Source organism: Triturus cristatus, chromosome 9, assembly GCF_964204655.1.
Source record: "Triturus cristatus chromosome 9, aTriCri1.1, whole genome shotgun sequence".
Classification (NCBI taxonomy): Eukaryota; Metazoa; Chordata; class Amphibia; order Caudata; family Salamandridae; genus Triturus; species Triturus cristatus.
In genome coordinates, this window is record NC_140592.1 from 347,069,887 (window position 1) to 347,097,785 (window position 27,899).

Here is a 27,899-nt window from a genome sequence, read left to right on the forward strand (position 1 = left end):
CTGCGGGAGGCCCGGAAGAAGGGGGCGCTCCGACTAGAAAATACGAACATTATGATCTTCCCGGACTATAGTCAAGAAGTGCAAAAGCAGAGGAGAGCCTTTGACGCGGTGAAAGCGAAATTAAGAGATCTCCGCCTTACCTACATGCTGCTCTTCCCGGCGAAGCTTAAGGGGATATACGACGGCGGTACGCATTTCTTCACCCATCCGGAGGAGGCCTGGCAGTGGCTAGAGGCAAGACCAACGGCGAGCCGACGGACCGCCGATCGGGAAGAAGGCCGAGAGCGACCGTATGGCAGTGGCGCACGACCCAAGGAGATGGCACTCAGGCAGACTCAGGGACAGTCGGGGCGGAGAACTGGGAAGAGGCTGCGTAAGACGCCCTGCTCGGAAGGTGGCTCGCCGCGAAGTCGAAAGAGGGACTCCCTTTCACCCGGAGGGACTAGAGTGCCCGGATCTCGCTTTAGCTGCCTGGCGGGTAGTGGCAGTTCTGAGGAGGACGATGGGGGACTGGCCGCGGGTCAGGGAAGGGAGAGACGGCGCAGAGTTCCATGCACCCGCTGGAAGCAGCGATCCGGGATCTAGAGCGGGATGCACCCGCTCCCACGGAGGAGCTGAGGCCCGATACCCAAGACTCCCACTCCTGAGGGAGACTGGACTGGACAATTTTGAATGCAGCTTTTGCCTGATGGAGCACGCAAGTGGTTACACACCCCCCCTTTTATATTCTTTGTTAGTCTTCTCATTTGGTCGTTAATGTATTGTGCTCTCGGGTTGGGCAGACTGGGACTGTTCTAGTGTTGTTCACATAGAGGGCACGTGATAGGTTAACGACGGGAGGGATAGCGAGGGAGGGCGACAGGCCTACTCCGCCAGCAGTCCTGTGTTTGTGGAGACTGGGACTGACGGGGGGAGGTGGGGAGGGGGTGGGAGCGGGGGAGTGTTGGGGGTTTACAGTTTGGGGATGTTGGGGGATGGGAGGGGGAGGACGGGACAGTTGGGGCTGGTTGGGTGGAGAGGGGGTGGGGACAGGTCACTGAAGGCACGCACGACACAACACGGGGCTTGACCGCCAGCGAGGTGCCCCCACAGCAGTCCCCACAGATGGAGATGCAATGCAAGACACGCAGGTAACACAGGGAGTAGCCGGGGAAGGGTTCTCGATCCTAACGTGGAACGTCAATGGGCTCGGTAGTAAAATTAAGAGAGGCCTGGTAAACGCATACCTTAAGAAGGCAGGCCCAGATGTAGCGTTATTGCAGGAAACGCACCTTATGGGGACTAAATGTGGATTCCTAGCCCGAGGCCAATACAAGGTCCTAGCACATGCGGGCTTTACCCATGGTTCGAGAGGGGTGGCAATACTGATACGGAAAACACACCCGTTTAGAGTGACACAGACATGGACGGACTCACTGGGGACCTACGTGGGGGTCCGGGGAGTGTGGCGGCGGAAGGAATACACAATAGTGTCGGTATATGCTCCACCTAAGCTCCAGGCATCCACATTAAAAGGCGTGGCGGAAATACTGCTCGCCACGTCAGATACGATGCAAGTGCTTGGGGGTGACTTTAACGATGTATTGGTCCCGGCGCTGGACAGGACGGGAGATAGGGGGAGGAACCAGCCTCTGACGGCCCTCGCCACCATGATGGAGACTCTAGGTCTGACAGACGTATGGCGTTGGTTACACCCGACACGGCGGGAGTACTCCTTTTTCTCGGGGGACCACAAGGTGTATTCCAGATTGGATTATATCTTCATGGCGCGACACATGTTAAATAGGGGGGTTCCAGCTGAATATAAAGCACGGGGCTTGTCGGATCATTCTCCCCTTATGATGACAATGGCCCCCCGGGTACCGGGGCGGGGGCAGTGGCGAGTATCAGCATGGGACCTCCAGAACTCGAAGGTGCTGAAGGGCATCCGGGCAGATGTTAAAGTCTGCTTAGCCGAAAATGTAGGCTCGGTGTCGTCGCCAGTGACCCTATGGGAATCCATGAAGGCAGTCATGAGGGGTAGGGTCCAGGATAGGATTGCGGAGGAAAATAGGGAACGGCAAAGGGAGCTACAGACGCTGGAGCGTCACGTACTTCAGTTGGACAGGGAATACCTCGCAGATCAGGCACGGGAGACACTGCGCCGGTTGCTCGACGTTCAGCGGCAGTATAGAGATCTGGCTACGGGAGAAGCCAAAAAGCAGCCGTTGCCGACACTCCACTGTTTGTATGATGTCGGAGATAAGTCGGGCAAGCTACTGGCGTGGCTCAGTAGAAAAGAGAGGGATGCGAGATGGGTAGAACAGGTGCGAGATGAATGGGGGAATCTGGTGAGTTCTGATGCACAGATCTCGGAAGCCTTTGCGGGGCACTTTCGGACATTCTATGCTGCTCGGGACCTAGGCTCGCAAGACGACGCGCTACAGTACATGGCGGATCTAGACATACCGATGCTCGCGGATGGGGACATCAAAGAGCTGGAGGCCCCCCTTACGTTGGACGAGGTTAAAAAGGCGCTGGCCAAGCTGCGGGTGGGGAAAGCGCCGGGCCCGAACGGGTTCCCGGCGGAATTCTTTAAAAAAACGGCGGATCTTTTGGCTCGCCATCTGTTGGCATTATTTGAGGCGGCGCGGGGAGAGGGGCACCTCCCCCCGGATCTCAGATTGGCCACTATCGTCCCAATTTTCAAGGAGGGGAAGCCGCCGGAGGAGTGCACGTCATATCGCCCAATCTCACTGCTTAACACCGAGGTGAAATTACTGGCGACGGTGCTGGCCCTCCGGCTGAGGAGGGTGCTCCCAGATTTGGTTCATCTGGATCAGACGGCCTTCCTCCCCAGCAGGGCGACGAGACTGAATCTGCAGAGATCGCACAACTGGCTGCAGGCGGTGAGTGACCGACGGGACCCCCACTGGTTTCTCTCCTTAGACGCGGAAAAGGCGTTCGATGCGGTGCATTGGCCCTTCATGGAGGGAGTTCTGGGGCGCATGGGCTTCGGACCTGTCTTCCGCCAGTAGGTGCGATTACTGTATACGGACCCGAGGGCACGGGTGAGGGTAAATGGGGTCACGTCGGGGGAATTCCCTATCTGCAGGGGTACGCGGCAGGGATGCCCGCTGTCCCCCCTGCTCTTCATGTTGACGATAGAGGTATTGGCGGCGCGGGTCAGACAACATCCGGGGATTAGGGGTTTTCGGAAGGGTCCGCTAGACGAACTGGAGGAAAAAATATCCCTCTATGCAGATGATGTCCTTCTTTATGTTACCCACCCCGACACGACGATCCCGATAATTTTTTCAGAGCTAGAACGGTATGGTGCCCACTCGGGATATAGGGTGAACTGGCATAAGTCGGTGTTATATGCCCCGGAGGGGCGGGAGGACTGGCCGTGTCTCCCAGACAGGCTCCAGACAACGACGGATGGGTTTCAATATCTTGGAGTGTTTATAACACTGGACCGGACTGTCTCCTATGGCAGGAATGTTGGGAGGGTTCTGACCAATTCGTGGAGGACGCACACAGATGGCGTCGGCTGCCGCTTACAATACTGGGGCGTGCAGCCATGTTTAAAATGATAACGCTGCCCAGGTTCCTGTACGCGTTCCAGAATGAATACTATCCGGTTCTTAGGCGGGTCTTTCGAGAGATTGACTCGGAAATACGTAGCTTTCTCTGGTTAGGTAAACAACCCAGGGTGGCGCTAAAGACCCTGCAGCGGCACCAATATAGTGGGGGGATCTCGCTTCCCAACATAGAGGCCTACTACTGGGCGGAACACCTGGTGTACATTAATGACTGGCTCCATGCCCCAGCAATGCACCCAACGTATGCTCTGGAGAGGTATGTCATGAGCGCCCACTCGTATAATTATTACTTGTATGGTGGCAAGGGTACGGGACGGTTACTGACGGCCACTAAAATCACCTTGGCGATATGGAAAAGGGCGACCCGGGAGATTGGCTGGGACAGGAAACTAAGTAGACAGACGCCCCTATGGCGCTGCACGTGGCTACCAGAATTGAACAAGTTGAGGGGGTTCACGCACTGGGATACCATCGGGGTGTCGACACTGGGAGACGTGCTAGTGAGGGGGGAACTGAAGTCCTTTTCGGTGCTCCGCAAAGAATTTGGACTGCTCCCCACGCAGTACTATAAGTACGCGCAGCTGAAACATGCCTGGCAGGCAGAGGGGTTACAGACTGTCTCTCTCCCCGGATACGCACCACTGGAGGGGAGACTGCTGCAGGAACAGATGGTGGAAAGGGTGGTGTCCCTCACATATCGGACCCTCATGAACAATATGCCCGATACTATGGGGGCGCTTCGGGCAACATGGGAGGCAGACGTGGGTGAGATGGACAAGGTGGATTGGGATACAGTTCTCATGCATCCGCGAGAGTCCAGGCTGCGGCTGATTCAATTCAATATTCTGCATAGGACATACTTTGATAGACTTCGACTGTACAAAATGGGACGGATAGGGGACACGTTATGTCTGCGGTGCGGAAGGGAAGGAGGGAACTTCTATCACGTACTTTGGCTTTGCCCGCAGATCCAGGGGTACTGGCGGGGGATCCTAGGGGAACTGAGTAAGGTGCTGGAGGTGCCACTGCAGGAGGACCCCAAGTTAGTGTTACTGGGTATGACACATGATGTGGACCTCACCCGCCCGCTGCTGACTTTCCTGGTGCTGGCCCTGGTGGTGGCAAAGAGGGATGTGGCTAAATACTGGGGGGCGCCCTCGCCACCCCGACTGGAGGAATGGAGGAGGGGTCTTGACGTATACATGGCGGCCGAAAAGGTCACGTACAAAGCACGGGGCTGCCCTAAAATATGGGTCAAGACTGATTTGCATATGGCCATGTCTGAACTGGGGTGGTGTAGTGGGCAAAAGAACGATGGATTTAACCCAGATCTCTTGACTGGGGGAGAATGTATGCATTGTCAGCATTCCGTCCATCATTTGTTTGTTGTAACGCTTTTCGCCCTAAGTGGGATGGGTATTCCCAGACGTGGGACCCGTGCTCACTACGCCACTGGAGTCAAGCTATCCTGGCTGATGACGGCTGATAGCCAGAAACCGGTCCTAGGATGCTTGATTCCGGTCCAGGGAAGACATGGCTTGGCAGTTCGGACTGGACTGTTCCCATGAGGCACAGGGTCAAGACTGATTTGCATATGGCCATGTCTGAACTGGGGTGGTGTAGTGGGCAAAAGAACGATGGATTTAACCCAGATCTCTTGACTGGGGGAGAATGTATGCATTGTCAGCATTCCGTCCATCATTTGTTTGTTGTAACGCTTTTCGCCCTAAGTGGGATGGGTATTCCCAGACGTGGGACCCGTGCTCACTACGCCACTGGAGTCAAGCTATCCTGGCTGATGACGGCTGATAGCCAGAAACCGGTCCTAGGATGCTTGATTCCGGTCCAGGGAAGACATGGCTTGGCAGTTCGGACTGGACTGTTCCCATGAGGCACAGGGTCAAGACTGATTTGCATATGGCCATGTCTGAACTGGGGTGGTGTAGTGGGCAAAAGAACGATGGATTTAACCCAGATCTCTTGACTGGGGGAGAATGTATGCATTGTCAGCATTCCGTCCATCATTTGTTTGTTGTAACGCTTTTCGCCCTAAGTGGGATGGGTATTCCCAGACGTGGGACCCGTGCTCACTACGCCACTGGAGTCAAGCTATCCTGGCTGATGACGGCTGATAGCCAGAAACCGGTCCTAGGATGCTTGATTCCGGTCCAGGGAAGACATGGCTTGGCAGTTCGGACTGGACTGTTCCCATGAGGCACAGGGTCAAGACTGATTTGCATATGGCCATGTCTGAACTGGGGTGGTGTAGTGGGCAAAAGAACGATGGATTTAACCCAGATCTCTTGACTGGGGGAGAATGTATGCATTGTCAGCATTCCGTCCATCATTTGTTTGTTGTAACGCTAAAATATTCAGCAGGGTGTGGTCCCGGTGGCGGAAATATCATGGCCTGGAGGGGGGTCTCTAGAGGGGTGGCGGAGTGGAGGGGACCGGCACGGTTCACGGACGGTGTGTACAGCCCTGGGGCACGGGCGGTGGTGTATACTGACGATGATGGTGCCACCCGCAGAATACGTATGGAACAGACTCCTTGTGTAATGAGAGAGAGGGGGGGGGGGGGTGGAGGGCGGGCAAGGTGGGTGTGTTGATCAGTGCTGACCTGTTCGTTAGGTTGTTTTATTTTGTGTTTAGAAGAAAACCAAAAATGGCAATAAAAATGTTTAAAAAAAAAAAAAAATGTACATAGTTGCAAAAAACGTACTCACCTCCGCCCCCCGGCCCCATGGTTCAATGATACTCTAAAAACTGAAAAATCTAGATGCAAATCACTTGAACGCAAATGGAGGAGAGACTATGCGCCCACTCTTAAAATTACGTACATTAAATCTAAAAATGTTTACCACAACCTCTGTAAATCTACTAAGGCTCGTTTTGTTTCTAATTCTATCTCTGCTGCCGCTAATTGTTCTAAGACACTTTTCGACCTAGTTAAAAAGCTTGCTGGATTTGAGACCCTAGCAATTCCCTCCCCTTTGAACAATTGCCCTCCCCTTGTGAAGACCTTGCTCACTTCTTAAAGCACAAGATAGAGAAGATTCATCTTGAGATCACCAACACTTATTTAAATAGTCTCTATCCAAGCAGCCCCATGCAGACATTACCATCAACCACTACTCAGAGGGCTCTCCCCCCAGCATGGATGATTTGTCTCTTGCTGAACTCTCCACTGTGCATATTACCACGGCCCCTCTTCTCGATTCCTGGCCACTTCTCAACATGGATTCTTTAACTATTATTTTAAATAAAGTTAAGTCCGGTTCTCCAAATGACCCTCTACCTCCCTCCATACTCAAACAACCCCATATGCACGTCATTTTGAATGTTTTAAATTCTTCCCTACGCGAGTCTGAAGTTCCAGCTCACTGGAAACATGCCATGGGGACCCCTCTTCTGAAAAGGCCTACTGCCGGCCCCACCATTCTCTCCAACTACCGTCCAATCTCCCTTCTGCCAGTTTTCTCAAAACTTCTTGAGAGTCATATTCACTCTAATTTCTCCTAGGTTGTTGAATTGAATAAAATTCTCCACTCTTCCCAATCCGGGTTTAGGACCAATTTTTCCACAGAAACCACCTTGCTAGGAGTGACAGAGAGACTTCGCCACCATCTTGATAGTGGGGAGACCGCTGCGCTCATATTGCTTGACCTCAGCGCGGCGTTCGACACTATCTCTCATCCTACACTAATAAAAACTCTGAGATCCTTGGGTATCTGCGGCTCAGCCCTGGATTGGATTATCTCCCTTCTGGACGGCCGTACTTTTCAAATCTTTTCTGCTATTGATAGCTCCAACATCCACTCCTCACCTCATGGGGTACCCCTGGGCTCCATACTCAGTCCTCTGCTTTTCAATCTTTACGTCAGGCCTTTAGCGGACATCGCCGAACAAGCTGGCCTGACTCTCTTTTCCTATGCAGACGACTCTCAGATCATCTTCTCTCTTTCTCACACAGACCCCAACTTAACATCTGGCTTACAACTGGGCCTTAGGTATATATCGCTACATGGATGAACCAACACCATCTGAAACTTAATGGTGATAAAACCGAGGTCTTAATCCTGGGAAAGGAAAAAGACCTCTGGGGCCCACTACATTGGCCTATCGAGATGGGTGCCCTCCCGCGGCCTTCTAGCCATGTTCATAATCTGGGCGTCTATATTGATGACTCTCTGTCCTGGCATCACCAAGCCGTCAGGGTCACGGGCATATGTTTTACCATCTTAAAACGGCTTCGAAAAATCATTTGGATGCTAACTATAGCCACCCAAAAAACAGTGGTCCATGCCCTTATAACGTCACGATTGGACTACGGTAATGTCCTTTTGCTAGGTACTAACAAGGCCGTGACCCGCAGACTGCAGTTGGTGCAGAACTCTGCAGCTAGACTACTATGCAGAGTTCCCAAAGCTACCCATATCTCAGGCTATCTTCATGATCTTCATTGGCTCAGAGTGGAAAACCGCATAAAGTACAAAGCTCTGAGCTTTATGTTTAAGATCAAATGGGGCTCAGCACCACCTTACCTGCATTCTCTCGTCTGCCCATATATCCCCACTCGCCATCTTCGATCCTCAACTCTTGAAAAATTTACAGTTCCACGCTTCAAACTCGCCAGGATGGGTGGTAGGTCCTTCTCTTATCTCGGCCCCACCCTCTGGAACACTCTTCCTTCTGCTATCCGCAAAGAAACCAACTACACTAGCTTCCGCAGATCTATCAAGACCTGGCTGTTCAACCAATAATTCCATTCTTGCTTCCACTTCTGTACTCAGTCCGTCCAGGCGCTGGGAAAGCCGTTTTGGGTAGCTGTCGCGCCATACAAATTCAATTATAAATAAATAAATAAATAAATATAGATTGGAGCATGGTGGTTGAAAACATGGTCTATGAAGGACAGGGCTTTCACTGGAAGTGGGACAAAGTATGTAATGAACCTCCCCAAAATGGTGCGACATGCTTCATTTTAAATTCACAAACTGCAAATCAAGGAAAAGATTCTCACAGCTAGGCCACTAATGTACGGATGCTAAAATGCATTTGAGAGGTGTGCTTTGCAATGTAAATTGTAATATGTAAATCACCTACCTATTTTTAATTGAATAATGCAGGAGGTAACAGGAGCACAATCACCATAGTAGTCTTTGGTCCCCCTGTTTTAAATCTCCATCTTTCTAAAGACTGCTAACTGCCTAAACAGATCTCCATTTAGAAGGTGACAAGCACATAAAAGGGGGGAGCTCGGAGCAGGAGCTGCTGACATTACACCAAGGTTTGAAATTTTACCATTTATTTTCCGCGCATAAATGTGCTTCAGGTCAGTGGCATAACACAAAACGAGGCCACCCCCTGCCAAATATTAAGAGGGGCCCCTTAGTTCCCTATATCTCAGTTATTCATTGGTCTTGCACTGAAAAGTCCCTCCTGAAGGGTTGAGGTGCCCCAGAAGGGTTGTGGGACCCCGAACTACAGGGGGTCGAGTTAAATTTTCCAGATTGTTCTAAACAAACTCATTTAGGATATTTATTTCTGAAAAACTGGGTAATGGGATGATCAAAAGATAAGGACACCTATAAAATTCAACTTTTGTTTACACTTTAGACGATTATGCATGTTTCTTCAAATGAAAAGTTAATTCACCCTGAGCTAACATTAAATGGTCTGAAACATATCCTTAGGGGTCTTGCCCGCAGTCATTACCCTGTTGCTTTCTAGCTAGATTTGTACTGAACAAATACTGATACATAAAAATTATACTTTATCAGTCAGGGTTAAATTGCTTGCCGCTAACTAAACTCAAGCTCTAGATAATGAAGATTTTCATGTCCTGGAAGAATATTTTACTGGTTTAGATTAAATTCCTTTACAAATTTTTATAGACAAAGGTTTTATTTTGAGAACTGTTTGTTCCTATAAAAATGACAGATGGGTTGACCAGTCAATATTGTAAAATACTCAATCCGCCATTTTAATTGTAAATAGAAAGCTTTATGGTCTTGACGAATAAGTTACTTACCTTCTGTAATGAATTATCTGGTAGAGACAATATCTAGCTGCAGATTCCTTACCTTTGAATTCCCCCAGACGTCAGACTGGATCCGGACATTTTTGCTTGAGCAGTACCCCTGTGCGCTGTCTACAGGGCCGGACTTGCCATAGCGGGCACCGGGTATTACCCCGGGAGGCCGCCAGGGTAGGGGCCGGTTTTAGGCCCTGGGGGACCGTTTTTGTTACCGGGGGCCAGCAATATCGGGCCCCTTCAACAAAATCGACCAAAATCTGCCGTCGCAAACAGCTTGGCCGCACCCCCCTCCTCACACCCAGGGAGACCGGCCGAGCAGTTTCCAGGGCCGGTTTCAGGTCCCAGTCCGGCCCTGGCTGTCTGGTGGCACCGTTCGGCTCCACATGAGGGCGTCTGCGTCGTTAGCGTCGGTTATGAAGTCAGGCCACCTATATAGGCGGCACCCAGGCTTTTCATTTTTCCCTGCCAGTAGCGCAGAGACATGAAATTAACTGACTTGTGTGTGTCACCGCTAGGGCCCTGAAAAGGGAGTAACCCTAGCCCTATGAGTCAGCAGAGCAGGGAGGCATGGGTGGGTCTGTAAGGAATCTGCATCTTGATATTGTCTCTACCAGATAATGCGTTACCGAAGGTAAGTAACTTGTTGATCTGATAGAGACTTCTAGCTGCAGATTACTTACCTTTGAATAAATAGAATAAATACCTAAGCTGTACCATCCTGGTGGTGGACAAATCACTTGACTAAAATGGCCTGCAGGACCGAATGGGCGAAAAGCCCATCACTACGGATCGGATTGTCAAGGCACTAGGCTTGGCAAACGTGTGCAGAGACGCCCATGTTGCTGGGACAAGGACAAGATGTCAAGGACTGGGACAACTCGAGCCAACGCCGTAGTCACAGCCTTCCCCCAGGTGGAATAAGCTTGTAAGACCTCAGGGGGCTGCTTCCTAGCCAGGGCGTTGCAGGTCTTTTTTTTTTTTTTTTTTTTGGGAAAACCTTTATTGTACATAAAAAATCAATACAAACATGGGCCTACAACCACCAGGGCCGGCCGCTAATATATACATGGTCAACAACATCAAGGCAGCAAGAGGCCCCCTGGGGCCCAGCCGAATTAACAAATTACTGAGTGCACCTCAGAGGTTATCAGGATACATAGATTTTAGAAATACAAACAAAGAAAAATAAAATAACACCAAAAAGCAAGGCGGAAACCATCAAAAAAGGGGCGTCTAACCACATCCGGGGAACTACACAATACATACTCCACCCTCAGGTGGACAATGAGGATGAGCAAGGGGGAGGTGGGGGCGACGGGAGAGCCACAGCCGTCTACAGGTAAAATGTAATAGTCCGGGAACCTCAGGATCAGGGGGACAAGGCAGCATCAGATGTGTCCACGAGGGGGGGGCGTGCAGATGTTCCCTCGGTAGGCGTTGCAGATCTTAATGCAGAGAATGACCCAGCAAGAAATGGTCAGTTTCTGCCTGCCTGACCTTTTTAGCTCCCTTGTGCCCCAAAAAAGTTGGTCGTCCAACCGGAACTCTTTTCTGCGTTCAAGGTAGAATGACATCGCTCTTTTTGGGTCCAGCTGATGGAGATGCTACTCTTCCTTGGAGGGATGTGGGGGAGAAAAAAGGTGGGCAGCGTGATTAATTGATCCAGATGAAATGGGGTCACCATTTTTGGTAAAAAAATTAAGCACGGGTGCGAAGCACCACTTTATTCACAAAAATCCTCATACAGGGAAGCCTGCAAGATAAGTCTGCAATTCACTCACCCTCCGGGCAGATGTTATCACAACCAAAAAGGCTGTCTTGAAGGTAAGCAGCCGGAGGGGACAATTATGTAAAGGTTTGAAAGGTGTAAATATGAGGAATGTGAGAATCAGATTAAGGTCCCACTGCGGCATGATAAAAGGCGTAGGTGGAAACATATGTACAAGCCCTTTCAAGAACCTATTTACAATAGGGGACTTGAAAAATGAGGGTAGGTGCGGCAGCTGCAAGAAAGCAGACAGAGCAGAAAGATAACCCTTGAGAGTACCCAAAGCAGAGCCCTGCTGGGCAAGGGTAAGAATGAAAAGAAGAATAGCAGCTAGAGAGGCAGAAAGGGGGTCAATAGACCTTTCTGTACAATATATTAAAAATGTTTGTCAACGGCAGTCGTATACCGTCTTAGTAAAGGGCCGCCTGTCCACCAAAATAATATTACATACTTCGGGAGGAAGGTCGAAAACTATCAACTGTCGCCACTCAATCTCCACGCATGGAGGCAGAGAGTGGACAGGTTCAGGTGTAGAACCCTCCCCTGCTGCTGCGACAGGAGATCCTCCCGAAGGGGCAGCCTGATCGGAGGACTGGCGCTCTTTCGAAGAACCTCAGGATACCAGACGCTCCGTGCCCAGTCTGGAGCCGCAAGAATGACTTGGGCTTGGTTGTTCTTGAGAACTTTGGGCAGAAGTTGTATGGGCGAAAATGCATACAGGAAGCCTGAGCTCCACTCGCAGCCAAAAAGCATAGCTGAGCAATAGCTACCTTGGAAACTCCAGCGTGCACAACTACTGACATTGAGCGTTCCCTTCAGAGGCAAACAGATTGAACCAAGGCTCTCCCCACTGCTGAAGGAGACCTTGCGCCACCTCAGACTGGAGATGCCATTTGTGATCTGCTAGACATCGACAGCTGAGTTTGTCTGCCCTGGCATTCAACGAACCTGCCAGGTGTTGAAACCTCAGTGTTATGCCCTGCTGTTGTCCAGAGACGCAGGGCCTCTTGAAAAGCAGTCCCTGACTCCACCCGCCCTGCTTGTTGCAGTACCACATGGTGGTGGTGTTGTCCGTGAACACCTGCACTAACTTTCCCTTAGCAGAAGGAAGAAACGCTTTAAATGCTAGCCGGATCAACCGAAGCTTCAACAAGTTGATGTGAAGCCCCGACTCCGCCGGAGACTAGTGTCCCCTGATCTCCACCTCTCCCAGATGGCTGCCCCATCCTAGGAGCGACATCTGTCACTACTGTGAGATCTGGTTGGGGAAGGGAGAGGTCTGCCTCTGACACATTCGCAGTTCGTTTCCACCACTGAAGGTCTTTTGTAGTTTGTTCCGAGATCTAAACCATGTCAGAGAGATTACTTTAAGGCTGCGCCCACTGGAACTTCAGGTCCCACTGCAGAGTCTGAACACGCCATCTGGCATGATTCACCAACGTGATGCAGGAGGCCACGAGTCCCAGCAACCTGTGAGTCAAACTCTCTGAAATCCAGGATAGAGGCCGAAACATCAGTATCATAGCCTGAATATCCTGGACTCTGGAAGATAAGCCTGAAACTGCACTGTATCCAGAACAACTCCAATGAAAGGGAGAGCATGAGAAGGAGTCAGGTGTGACTTCGGCGCGTTCATAGACAAACACAGCGAATGAAGGAGGTTTGCCATAGTCTGGAGGTGGGGAAGACAGTCTGGGGCGAAGGCGCCTTCCACAGCCAGTTGTCAAGATAGGGGAAGACTGACACCCCTAACCTGCACAGATAAGCTGTGATCACCATCGCCTTGGATGAACACTAGAGAGGCAGTGGTAAGGTCGAAAGAAAGCATGGTAAACTGAAAGTGCTTGTGGCCCACTTTGAACAGCAGGTAACGTCTGTGGCCCGGCAGGATAGAGATGTGAAAATACACATCCTGCAAGTCCAACGCTATCAACCAGTCTTCTCGGTCTACGGCAGACCAGACCTGAGCAAATGTGATCATCTTGAGTTTCTCCTTCTTGAGCAAGAGGTTGACAGCCTGAAGGTCCAAGATGGGCTGCAACCCTATGTTTTTTTTCGGTATCAGAAAGTAGCTGGAGTAGCAACCACTGCCTACTGCTGAATTCGGAACACTTTCTATTGCTCCCATGGCCAGAAGAGCTGTAACTTCCTCTTGGAGTAAAGCCAGATAATTCCCCACAAGTCGTTCTTGAATTGGCGTAATAGGAGGAGGACAAGGAATAAAAGGAAGAGAACAGCCCTCCTGAATGATCTGCAAGACCCATCTGCCCAATGTTATGGGCCTCCAGTGGAGGAGATGTTGTTGAATTCTCCCTCCAACTGGAGTAAAATGGTCTTGCAGACTCAAACTAGGAGTGCTTAGAAGCTTCAGCTGCCAAAGGCTGGGTGGCAGATGACTTCTTGCTACCATTCCGAGGTCAGATTGAACCGCGTCTGCGTCCAGGTACAACTTGGGGAGTCTGTGCAGGACGAAGGATGGGACACGGCTGACAAGGTTGAAAACCCCTTCCAGTGCCACAAAAGGGGTGAAAGCTAGACTGGCCATGAGATTTGACCAAGAGGCCCAAAGATCTGGCCATAGCACAAGAATTCTTGAAGTGCTCCAAGGCGAAGACCGCTTTCTTTCCAAACACGAGGAGTCCCATCAAACGGCAATTCCATTAGATTGGCCTGGACATCACCAGAAAAGGCAGATGTTCTGAGTCACTTGGGAACAAAATGTTTTCTTCTACCAGTCTGGCATTGCGGTCGGTAAATACAGTATGCTTATTGGGACACTTTTCCCATACCATTTGGGAGCCGGGTGAGCAAGTGCAGAAGGGAATGCTCTCTTGGAAGAAGAAGCTTGGCCCACTAAGCTCTCGGGGGGAAGGGTGTTGGGTGAGGAAAATTGGATCGCCCGGGGCCAGGCGGTGACGGCTGGTAATCGTCCGTTCCACAGGAGCCCCTCTGCTGGGCTTGGACCAAGTGCCCAGAAGGACGTCCTTGAGGACTTCATTGAAGGGCAGGAGGGGTTCGGAGAAAGTTGCCGCAGGTTGAAGCACCTCCGTCAGGAGATTAGTCTTGAGTGCCACTGTAGGAAGCTCCAAGCCCAAGGCCTCAGCTGCCCTATGCAACACCACAGCATAGGACACTCCCTCCTCAAGAGCCATGGTATGGGGAGAAAGCATGCCAAGGCCTGGTGAAGTGTCCAGACCACTGGCGTCACCCAATTCCTCTCTCCAGTCCGGTTCTTCCAGCTGGTCTGTCAAAGGGCCCAGCGACCCCTCTCAGTCCTCATCACCACCTTCAGGGCAATAGGAAACACCTGGGATGAACAAGGGAACAAAAGTACCCTCCGGCGTCAGATTCGACATCGACCAAAATCGGTCCGGCTACAGGTCCATCTCGGGGATGAGGATGGGGACGGCGTCGACTGGGGGCATGGCCGACCCCAGGGGCGTTGTCACTGGGATCAGCGAAGGGGAAGGTCGAGTAAGGTCTACCCGTGCTGATCCCAATCCATGCCGATGCTGACTGCTGGGTCGCAAGGAGCTTCATAGACCCCTCCCTTAAGGCCTTCGGAACCATGGCCCGACAGTCAGAGCACAACTTCCTATCGTGGTCGCCCTGGAGGCACCATAGACATACAAGGTGGGGTCAGTTACCGACATGGCGCAGTGACAGGCGCCACACGGTTTAAACCCTGTACTTCTAAGCGGCATGACTTTGATACACAGAAAACATTAATCGAATTTTTTTTTAAATCTGTCAAAAAAGAGACAGAGGGATAGCTCTAATCTGGATCAGCTCTTAGATGGCGCAGAAAAGAACTAACGTCCACATGCCTGGGTGGCGCCTATATAGGTGACCGCGACGTCATAACTGACGCTAACGACGACGTCAACCGGAGCCAAACTGAGCCATCCAACGGCGCGCAGGGGTACTGCTTGCTCAAACGTTTCCAGATCCAGTCTGACGCCTGGGGGAATTCAAAGATAAGGAATCTGCAGCGAGAAGTCTCTATCAGTTAGACCACAAATAAATAAAACTTCAGCACCTAGGCTACAAAGGAGAACCTATCCGGAGTTGTAAACCTACATCAAGATAGGACAGCACTGGTATAAAGAATGTCTATTCCTCTTTTATATGTATACTTTTATGATCTATGTTTATCAATTAGATCAAATAAAGTTTAGTGGAAATTGGGACTGCACTGGTATTCATAAGTAACTGGACAAGGCTAACAAGGTAAAATTCAAGCAAATATTGGCATCATTAAATACACATTTTTTAGATTGTCTGTTATGTACTGCTATTTAGACAAACGCCTCTTATTCAGACAGTGCAAAATAATGGAATTTGTTAATGGAGTAATTTAAATGCTAAGAAATCAATGTACCCAGGATCACATTCTAAGGCTGTGGAAACTGTCCTTGTTGGTCACTTTAAACATTGACTAACATGTATAATCAAAGCCCAAAACGTTCCCACGGAATCGATAACATTAAGTAAATATTTGGCAGTGGTATGCAGCAATAACTGCAATATTAATCCTAATCTTAACAATAACTTTCTCATAGTACACAGGATTTTGCCATTTTGTACAGGAAAGCCTAACTCACACTCAGGGTAAAACTGGAATGGCCTCCTTGGGATATCTAATTACCAATGCTGTAGGTAGTGTGAATTTGTTTTAATGGAACATGCAGAGGATGGAGAGAAAGGACTATTTTTTATTTAAGTTTAAGCATTATAAACCTATACAGACATTCCAGTGTTCTGAATCCTGCGCATCTGTTGTGACCAGAGTGGTAGCAGGCAAACACCATTGCTTCTGATCTAATACTTCAACTGGATACCCTATACAAATGTTAGCTTAAATGAAAACAAAACTGTGCAATTAAATGTTTGAAAAACTGTTTGTGCATCGATATGACAGAATAATTCACATGCTTGACCATTTATTGGCATCAAAACCCACCTGTCTATATGTTTCATTGCTGAGTTGGTTTTTCTCAGATGGCCCCTCATTTTTATTTCTGAAATAAGTAAGAAATTCACATCTTAAGGAGTTTTCTAGTTAAACATATTGTTAAAAGTTATTATGATTTTTAGTTGAATGCAGAGGCAAGTTATAAAAAATATATAAGGGACCTTGTAATTAATGTTAGCACTTCTGTTATCTCCAATTACAACGAAATATATTGCTTGAAACAATAGGCAGAACTCAGCTCTTTAAATGACACATTCAAATGCTCCTCAGTATATAAAAACAAATTATTAATTCAACGTGAAGGTGTGCTTGTGCTTTTCTGATTATGGGTGAGCAGAGCTTGGAAGACTAGTAGACCGTCGTAGGGAATCTTTGAAAGTGACTTCAAAGGATCTGCATGTATGTGAATAGGTTTAATAAACATGTACAAGGCAATAATAGACATTCATTTCCATCATAGCAGTGTAGATAATTTAAAACAAGTACTCAAGTACAGGGCATGCTCAAAAGTACATGAAGCACACAACTGAAGAAGCTTGAAAGAACAAACATCCCCTACTTGTGCCTTTATACAGCCAAGATCAGAGAGATCAGAGAGACAGCTTATTTGTAAAGGCATGTCCTCTTGATTGTCATCACGTGTTCTGTAGCCACGTTACTGCTAACCATTCAAAGGTAGCCGCAGACCTAAAATGCTTAATAAAAAGGTTTGAATTTGCAAAGCATAAACTACTTACCTCCGGAAATGCTTTTTCTAGTAAACATAATTTATCCCAGTACCTTCCTCATCTTTGCACACGCAGCAGGTTGGATCAGGAAAAATACATTACTGTAGCTAGGCAGCGCAGCTTTGGTTTCAGCCGCAGGCTTGCCTAACTTCCCTAGAACTGGTATGGGGCACATATAAAAGCTGTGTCTGTGCATAGACAAAGACAGAAATAATAAACCCTCAGCATGGGAAGGTGTAAGAGCAATGAGCAATCTGTTGGAAGATATAGTATCTAGCAGAAAGAGCCACACCGAAGGTAAATAACTTGTTCTTCTGATGGATACTTCTGCCTGCAGATTCCTTAACTTTCAACGACTCACACAATACCCATCATTGGGACGATCTCTGGGAAACACGATAATATTAACTTATTAGAAATTCTGCAATACTGCTCTAGCAAAGTTGGCTTCTTGCCAACAGACTGATTACAAAACAGTGTTTCAAGAAGGTATACAAAGAAGACAAACTTGCATCTTTAGTCATCCAGCATTGAAACTCTAGCCAGTGCAGAAGTGGCTTCTGTGTTCTGGCTGAATAAGCCCTCAGTTCTTTAGAAGAGTCTTTTTGGCCCAAGGCATAAGAGATTTTAATTCACAGTATTACACTTTGAAACACAGTCCAGTTCAGCATCACTCGCCCCTTCTTTATGGTAGCAAATCCCACAAGTAACTGATCGAGCCTGCACTCTTTAGTTCTGTTATTACAGAAACGCAGTACCCATCCAGGGTAAAGCCTATGACAGCCTGCCCAACCCATGGGAGCATGAGGAGGAAAGAAAAACAATATTATTTTGATAGAGGGCGGAAAGGTAACGCTACCTTAAGAAGGAGAGTGGGCCACATCATCAACAGTTATTTGCCTGGAAAAAGCACAGTACAAGGAGACTTAAGTGACAAAGCTCGAAGATCATCCACCCTCCTCTAAGATGTTAAGAGCACAGAAATACAGTTCTCAAAATAAGAACCAGTAAAAATTAGGAAAACAGAGTTCGAAAGTGCACCCCATCAAGAAAGTCTAAATAAAGTTGAACTCCAAAGACTGCATGCCAAAATGTAACAAGCATTTGCACTGCAATAGGTCTCGCATTTATGAGAGTTTGAGATATTTGCATTGTAAATGACAATACCTTTTACTTATGTATTGTTTTTAACACAGATAAAAAAAAGGCATTGTCATTTACAATACCAATAGCTTAAACTCTCGCAAATGCGAGACGTATTGCATTGTAAATACGAAAAAAGAGAGAGCGTATCCTGCCAGAAACAGCAGGCAGGACAAAGCTATTTGAGAAAATAGTGCTCGGAGGTTGTAATTAAAGCCTACCAAGCAACACAGTAACAGGGGGTGTTGCCATGGGAGGCTACAAAATGAGACAAGGCGGTACTAAGGAGGAACTCGTAAGCCTTTTGACCAATGAACAGCCACAGTTTACAGTGGACAATGACACAAGGGATTTAACTGAGCCATATTAGACTGAGTATCGCCTCAAAATCGTCCTTACCATCCCTTTGTAGTAGAATTCTTTTGTAACTTCCTTCCCTGCTGTTCAGTTGTATCCACTGTAGGACTAAACATTTTAGATCTTTTTCCACATTCCCTTTTTCCTTAAACTGTGCCCTCAGAGCGGTCATTGCCTTGCACCCAATTTTTAGTCAAGGCTCTGCTATGCTCTTTTTCTTTCACTTCCTGATTGTTGTTTCAAATATATGCTGTGTTGCATGGGCACATCACTACATATTCTATATTTTTGTTGTTACAGTTCTTGAATTATTGTGCACTATTTTAATTTCCCCCATATGTGAATTATGTACTTATTGGCTACTCACAAAGTACATATCTTCCACACCAGTTGTGACTTTGCAAAGGGGCACGTTCATTACTGTCAATATGGTGTTCTACTTGGTTTCTCTTGAAAATAAGACATGTCCATGATTTGTTTCTCAAGCATTCGTTGAATTACTAGCATAGTATTTTTTTCTTTATTGAATTGGTGGTACTGCTGAATGTGGTAATACACATCACTGATGTTTTTTTGCCAAGAATCACAGATCACAGGATGTTGAGCCGAGGCTCAAACACGGATCCCCAGGCCCCAAGTCATCAGCTCTGACCGCTGCACGACAACCTCTCCCTCTCAGGATAGCATGCTATATAATAACAGCCCTGAGTCTGACCAGAACTGAAACCCATTTTCTACAGCTCACCCTACTTCTCTTTTATGCCAAAAGGTTTCCTTTTTTTCTTTTAATTTAAAAGACTGACTTCACACTTAATCTCCCCGTGCCGTCTCCCCAGCCCCTCACCCCTCCCACAACACTGATTGCCCACCCCTCTGAGATCTATATATATATATTTTTTTTAAGTTTAATTTAAATTAGTAGACCGCAGGGCACGTGGGAAGATTGTAGAGGTGACGCTGTGTACACAATTGACTTTGCAATGAACAATGTATTTTAAAACTGTGTGTTGCACATGTACATCCAGTGGGCGTTTATAAAGTTGTTTGTAAATGTGGTACTTTCTGGGTGAAGGGCAATTAGGAGTTGCACAACATATTCTAGGGCAAATTTTGCGATCGCTATTTCTTCAGCTTCTAATGAACAGCGAGCAAAAACTTTAAAAATATCATAATCAGTTGGTAAAACGAATGCAACTTAAACATGGAGGTGCATTTCCCGCACTAGTGGGTTATTTATCTTTTCTCTGGTTGCAGGTATGTAACTCAGTGCACATGCCCAGATATCTTTATAGAGCCCGATACAGCCATTTGAGTTTGTTCGTGCATGCTTACACCGTTGGCAAACGCGAATAAAGCACGGATATGGGGGGAGATTAAGATCACAGAATGTTGAGCCGATGTCGAGACTTGAAATGGATCCCCAGCGCCGAGTCGGCAGCTCTGACCGCTGACCCACATCCTCTCCCCCTGGGTATAACATGCACCAGAATAACAGCTCTGAGTCTCAATAGAAATGAAACCAGTTTTCTACAGCTCACCTTGCTTCTCTTGTATGCCTAGAGGTCTGCTTTTTTCCTCCTTTTAATTTAAAATACCGCTTCACGCTTAATCTCCCTGTGCTGTCTCTCCCAACCCCCTCACCCCTCCCACAACACTGCTTGCTTGCCCTTCCGAGATTGCATTTTTTATATTTTTTTTGTTTAATTTAAATTAGTAGAGTGAGGGCACCAGGGAGATTGTAGAGGTGATACTGTGCACACAGTTGGCTTTGCAATGAACAATGTATTTTAAAACTTTGTGTTGCACAGGTACATTCAACGTGTGTTTATAAATTTTTCTGTAAATGTGACCAAACCGGGCGCCCCTTGACTCACTTACCTCCCTCTATAAAAAGCTCGTAGACCGCCTCACTCATTACCTACGGCAGAGAAGGTTAGGTCTCGGGGCTACTATACCGTGAGGTTCACATGAGTTTTTCAAAGTACTGTGGTATTTCCTCACATTTTACTGCTTTGAACTATACTTTATGCTTACCTGCATTTTTTGCTTTGCATCAGTTTTATCTGCCCACAGCTAGGCACGGTCCTCTGCCTATCCTAAGGGGAGTTCCACTTGTCATGGTAAGTTTACCCTATATCAGTTAAACGTATTAATAGATGTGTGTGGTTACTTGATGCTTTTATAGGCACTTGATGTATCTAGTCACTCATAGCACAGCAGTGGATGGAGACACAATCATATTTCCTAAACTTAAATCAATAACAAAGGAGGGGTTTTTGTGATTTTTATAAAATAGTACATAGTTGATGGTTGAGGTGATAACCGTCCTCACTAATTCGAGCTGCACCAGTTGGGCATCATTATAGTGATCCATAGGCATTATATGAGACACTGTCAACCTAAAGTTCCTGACTGGCGACAATTCCCTGATGGACCGTCTTCTTATTTCTTCCTTTAGGTGAAAACTCCCTTAGCTGCACCACAGCAGGTGTAGTGTCAATCCATTTGAGTGGGTACCCTATATAACTTTTCTGGGTCCCACTCTTTTACTCTATATGGTAGGTGTCAGCTTGGTCCAGATGAAATGCCATTGATCCTCCTGCCATCCGAAACATGAAACATGTAGACCTTACTTTACATGCACCATAGCTATTAAAGTCCATTATCACCTTAGATAGCCCCTTTGTTTTTAATGCATCAAGGGAAAATCACCCTATTAAAATTCCCGGTTCCCTTAGACTCTAACCACTTTCTCATCACCCTATTTCACCCGCTCACTTGCATCCATCATACGGCATAACGATCAGTAGATCTCTGCTAAAGAGCCCCCTTGAGGAGCCCGTTGAGCACTGCAGTGCACGATGATGAAGCGTGACACCCAACCAGGTGTGTGAGGGCACTTTGATCTGATCACTCAGATCCCCGAGGTCCAGTTGGTCGTTCCATTTGTTCCACCTTTAAGGGCTCTACCGTCCCTCTTCCCCCTTTTAGGTAACTGCCCCTTCTGTGTTTTTTGTTCATTTTGTGGTGGAAGCCAGAGAGGGAAGGTTCAATGCTGTGGCTCCAGATATTAAACTGGAACAGATGATCCAGAGATCACAGAAAAGTTCCAACAGAATTGTTGGTCAGGGACGTAAAAGTGAATATGTTGCTCAATGGCAGCTACTTTCCCATGAAGTCCTTTCTATTTGCAATGTTTTCAGAGAGATGACAAATCCCAAATTAATGGACCATCGTGAAACTGTTCCACACACGAAGTTCTGGGAAAAAGAGGGGAACGTTTTAATAAACATGCTGACAGCCATCTTCATTTCATGCAGCAGCAAGAAACCCCCTTTAAAATGACTGAGCCTGTGACATTGCACAACTTCCTGACCAAATAATATGTAGATAATGATATAAAGACAAGTCTACTAGATATCCTGGAACATGGATTGAAACTATACACATAACTGAAGCAAGAGAGATTTTTATGGAAAGAGAAAAGCTGTCTGACATCACTAAAGCTAAACTTTCACGCTTTAATTACCATAGTGTGAGGTTCTCCAACCAGCCGCAACAAAAATGGCTACAAAATAACTTCTGTAAGTACATAGAGAGATGGCTGTAGCAAAAGAAAGGGGTGAATTTATCAAGGACATTCTGTCACATGATCTTCAACAAACGCATTATTTGATGCAGATGTTGCAACCAAAGCAGTGAAGCACAAACTCGTACAAGAGCTCACAAAAAAAACTTTCATCCCCTGAAGAATTAAAATTTGAAAAGGAGTCCTTTTTGAAAACTGCTTTTGTTGTGGACAATATGTGACAATTGCGAATGGCCAAGATTTCATCCGTGCAAAACTTCGGAAAGGTCGTTCAGACTGTTCTGCAGATATAAAAGTCAGTGTGGACCTTGCAAGAACTGCACATCCTCTGACCGTTATCTTGAACTATCTGTCAAAGAATGTGAGGGAAACAGATGAATGTCTACAAGTGGAGCAATTGACCTAGCATGCATCAAAAATCTGACACCTATACCTGTGCAACTTCATAAATTCTGGTCATCAACATCGAACAAGATGAACTTGGAGATGTTAACTCGCCAAAACATTGCTGATGCTTCAGTGAACACTGAATTTCCAATTATTGCAAGTGCAATGATGCTCAATGAGGAGTTGGTGACTACAGAGATGCATTTCAAAAGGTACGAGACATATTGTTCAATAACTTAACAGCAAATTGGAGGAAGCTGACCTTTGTGTTGTGCCACATGTTGAGTGGGCTGTTTGAAATGGTTCCAATTGAGTCATTGTACTGTCAAATGACACAGATATTATTGTGCTACTTAGATTTCTTGCAATCTTCATAAGTCAAGGATTGTCAGAGTTATGGATAGGTTATGGAACAGGCAAGAAAAGACACTTAATCCCTCTTCATATTTTGTGCAAGAAATATGACCAAGAGATGCCCAGTGTTCTTATCAACTCTTACAAAAAATAAGAGCGACCCAATTGTCCTTGCAAACCGGGTATTGCTTATCAGCAGAGACAGTGTTCACAAGGAACTCATTTAAAGAAAAAATATTAAATTCTAGCACCTATTAATCTATCCTGCTTAAATCAATTAGAACAACCAATCTACAGTAGAGCCTTCATTCAATAAGGCAAAAAAATATATTATCACATTGATTTTTGTCAATAGGCCCATAGAACAGAGATTTTTTGACAACCTCACCTCAGCCAAGGTGAGTGTTATTTATTTTGCCAAACAAATTTAAACATACAAAAAGGCATAAAAGATCAATTGTCTGTGTATATACACTGTATACATGTATCACATATGAAAGTGAATTGTTAGCCTCAGTGTAGTGACCATAACCAAGTCAGTGAAGTATAAATAGTGGTACAACGGAAATGTGGTGGTGGTTATTGGTAAATTAAAGAGGAGTAATTATCGAATATTAAATACAATATATTTTTCAAGGACAACTATGTTTAGTTGAGGGCTCGCTCTTTTTAATAAAGTTGACGACGTTTCAACACTCTCGCATTACAGGGTCTCTTCAGGACAAAATGTCTGGGGACGATCACCACAATGGCTGCCCAAGGTGTGGAGTTTCTTCTATTAGTTCAGAGTCTTCTTACAGTCAGTAGGGAGAAGAATTACCCTTTGAAATGAAGCTCTATGGGCCTTTTGACAAATAAAAATTGGGATAATATATATTTTTGCCTTATTGAATGAAGGCTCTACTGTAGATTGGTTGTTCTAATTGATTTAAGCAGGATAGATTAATAGCTGCTAGAATGTATTATTTTTTCTTTAAATGCGTTCCTTGTGAACAGTGTTTTTATCAGGGCACATATTCTTATGGGTGATGACACTATGAGCAAAATTGGAACAAAGATTGGAGCTTTAACTGCTGAACCTGTGAAGTTCTTTAAAAGGATTCGTCGAGACAGAAGAAGAATTTGACTTTAAAGACATAGAAAATTACCTTGTGCGTGTGTGGAAAATGAGTTCCGACTATAACACATTTGACTATCTTCGGTACAGTGAGTTCTAGAGATCAGTCCCGCTAAGTGACCATCCACCTATGTCATATGCTGTACGTGGACACATTAAGAGCATTCTACTTGATAGGAAGATGTGTAAATGTTTTGGACCATACCAGGTGTAGAGAAAGATGTGTGAATTTGGCTGGGAAGATCTTGATGGTGTGCTAAAACCATATATCAACAACATAGTCCACGGGTCTGACAGAATCTCCAAACGGAGATCAAAAGCACTAACAGTACAAGTAAATCACTACTACAAAAACATGGAAGGAGTCCTATTTAAAATTTCTTTTCTCCTGGTAGCCAATTTTAACTTCACCTTTTTTACATATTTTTGCACTGCAATACGCTTCACATCTATTCGGATTTTAGGAGATCCAACAATCTCATCTACCAAAACATCCTTGAGCTCCTCCCTCACAGTGAGGGGGTTTTAGCCCTTGGTCGCACTAGGATTTGTGACCAAGAGGATATCCCAGACGATGAAGCATGCCACCTCGGCGGGTGATGGGATTCAGTCCACTTAAATAGGACTCCTTCCATGTTTTTGTAGGAGTGATTTAGTTGTACTGTTTGTGCTTTTGATCTCCGTTTAGAGAGTCTGTCAGACCCGGGGGCTATGTTTGATATATTATTGACTGGGGATTTCGCCCGCGTTGGTCTTTAAACTTTTTATCCCTGAGACCCTTTACTTACCTTAGTGTTGTGCTTGGTGTGCTAAAACCTACAAAATGTCTAAAGCCTCTACCCACAGAACTTAAATGTATTAGCAAAACATATGCTACAGAGAGATGTCCCCGTCTCTATGGTTTTCTCAAATGTTACACATTCTGCAAATGTACCATGAGCGATTGCCAAAACAAAATAAAGTGAACTCTGAAAATGTATCTAACTGGAGTGATAAACATTATGTAGTTTTCATATTCAGATCATAAACATTACTTGGTGTATACATAAAAGGATTAAAAACCATTATTATTTAATTTCTATATATGTCTCTTCTTCCTCTATTACAGCCACCATTTTGGAAAATGGTGGAAGGGTTGCTCTGAGGAGTTATTTTCGGTCTCTTTAAGACTACTTGACCCCCAAAACCTATGTTTTGCACCAAAATGAAGTTAATAGGTCTCACGGTCCCTGAAATATTACATCATCACTGCAACATATCTGCCATTTTTAAAAATGTTGTATAAAAAAAAATAGCCTAAATCAGCAATATCTACCCAAGCTAAATTACTTTTCCAATAATCCAAATACAAAAAATCAAACATGAAAATCTCTGGACAACAATGTATTAAAGGAGGTATATCAGGGGGCCAGGATTATTTTACCAATATTCAAAATGATTACTATTTTTCTAATGCAGGATGACCCTACCCACCCCCCCTGCACACTCACCTGTTTGTTGCCATGCTGCCCACCATCATGACTGCACCAATTATCCCAATCCTTTTATACTTTGGAATTGTACTTGAGAGCTGTTTTCGGATCACAATGTGCATATCGTCCTGTGAAATAAACGAAATTACAAATATAACAAGTAGATAAAAATTATATTCTCCAATCATATCCAAACGTGAAAAATCTAGTTTGACACAGTGCGGACAGTGAACGTTTCACCATAAACATCTTTGGCAGACAAAGTCACAGTTTTGAGAACAACTGACTACTATTACAGAGTGAGGCTCATAAAAGCCATTTTGTGCAATCAATTTAAAAACAGTAACTGTCATCTCTCTTTTCTGATCCAAAATGTCCCTCAGATGTTCCAAGGTATCCAACTACAACGTGACATTTTTCCTGGAACCTTTTCATCTACCACCAGCAAGCAAACACTATCCTGCCAACTATTTAATGGCTGCATTGTTCTCCATTTTTAAAACAGAATCTCAGGTTCGGTCATTCTGAAATGCATTCTGCATCAGGTATCAGAGACACCTGAACTAATCCTTCTGTTGCATAGCGGTCACCCAGTTGAAAACCTTTTAGTCAGCCTGACTGGCAGTTAACTCTTGCCAACATTAAGGATGGTTCAAACATGGGTGGGTAGCTATAGTGGTGAGCAGATCAGTGAGGAGTCATTACAGACCCCTTTTGTCCCTGTATCATCTGGGTCACACCTACCTGAACACTTTTAGTAGTAAGTTCAAATGCCAAGAGCGATTGTCTGCTGTGGCCTTGTACATGTCCCTTTAGTGTTTGTGCTGTGGCCAGAGTTTACCAACCATTGGGAAATTACTGAGTGTTGGGAATGTCCCCCCTCATTCATAAGTGCTGTGGAAGACCCTGGGAGAAAACTTCAGTCTGGGGCGAAGCAGTCTGAGAAAACGGGGTGTTCCCATGTGCGTCAGCTCACTGGGCAGTGGAGCACGGAATGGACACTGCCTCATGAGAGAAGTGGCAGAAACTTGGTGGCTGGGACTCTGGTAGCAATGAAGACACTTAGGTTAGTGTTGTCAGTGAAGCCCCTCCTCACATTAAAGCTGCAAGTAATGGACCAGGTAAGGTGAAGTACAGAGACCGGGGTGCTTCAAGGCTTGTGCTAGCTCCTGTAAAGGTGTTGTGTGTGCTAGTTAGAAGTGAGCGGTAGAGTGACGACACCTTCTGTCTTTACAGGTCCACACTCAGTAGCTTAGCCTCTGGTAGATTAATGTCTGGGAGGTCAATGGTGGCCCGATGTAAGGAAGCATGGAAGTCAGAGTTGTAAATATCTGAAAAATGGGTACCTCAGGGAAAGAATACAATATATGATGGAACTAGATGTCGCACAGGTGCGATATTCTAATATTGTCCCTACCCCAAACCCCAATAGCCTGTGACCCAGTGCATTAAGCCCCTCTTTGAAGGTGGACTGGGCCTCCTAATATCCAGTTATCAGGCATTTCACCTAATAATTGTGAATGAATGGCTGAGTGGGTCAAATCTCAACCCAAGGGAGGCAACAGAGAAATGGGAGATGCTCTCCATTACACGTATTAAAAGAGGGGCAAATCTCAATTGATTTAATCTAGATACAACCATTTATAAAAAGCTTGGGAAGGAGACTAAAGCCAGTTTTCCTGCTCTTGTTTATTTCTGTTTAATTACCATTTGTGCATAGGAAGCAGGCCCACAACAACATTGAAACGGAGATTTATTGTGTGGAAAGAATTAAAAAATATTGGCAACTTGCAATGCCAGTAGAACAACATTAAGCAGTAACATGAAAACATGCCAACCCCTCTAAATTCTACAGAGTGCTATCAGAAAAATATGACATTCTGGCAATGGAGCAAGTCTCTTAGTTTAGAACATGCAAATTGAACAAGTGAATGAATATATGACTACCTACCCTGAACTACGCTTAGAGGGGTGACTCTGCTTGCCTGATACTACAGTGTCATATACCATTAGATTGAGGGGGCTGCAGTTTATGGCGTAGAATAGTGCGTGTAGTTCAATGCAGAGGATGATGAATGCATAGTGTAACGTCGGGCATTCAAACTTAAATACATGCTTCTTGAGGAAAATTGAATTCTGATCTCTAGCTGGTAAGTGTATCATGGTTATAATGACAGGTGTGGGGTAAGCAGACGTCCGTTTATTTATCCCATTTGACTTCCTTTCTTTTTTGCTCCCTTACAATTGTTGAACATTAAGAGTATTGCAAAAACTAAATAAAAAATTACTGTGAAAAAAGGATAGTTTCAACGCCATGTTCATCAACCAAAAATCTACTATGTTTGCAGTAGTGTTTGGTTTCTTCTACAGGCACCACTTACATGG

General features: G+C 46.0%; 1 protein-coding gene across 2 annotated transcripts in view; it reads right to left on the minus strand.

The window, feature by feature from the left end:
• FANCD2 (FA complementation group D2) overlaps positions 1 to 27,899 on the minus strand; it is a 1,050,809-nt gene that overhangs the window by 861,710 nt on the left and 161,200 nt on the right. For both annotated transcript variants that reach the window (XM_085625116.1, XM_085625117.1), the window contains exons 19-20: positions 25,533 to 25,642; positions 16,356 to 16,413 (exon numbers count right to left, since the gene is read on the minus strand). In XM_085625116.1, coding sequence (XP_085481242.1) covers positions 16,356 to 16,413; positions 25,533 to 25,642 — 168 coding nt within the window. The remainder of the gene's footprint in view (positions 1 to 16,355; positions 16,414 to 25,532; positions 25,643 to 27,899) is intronic.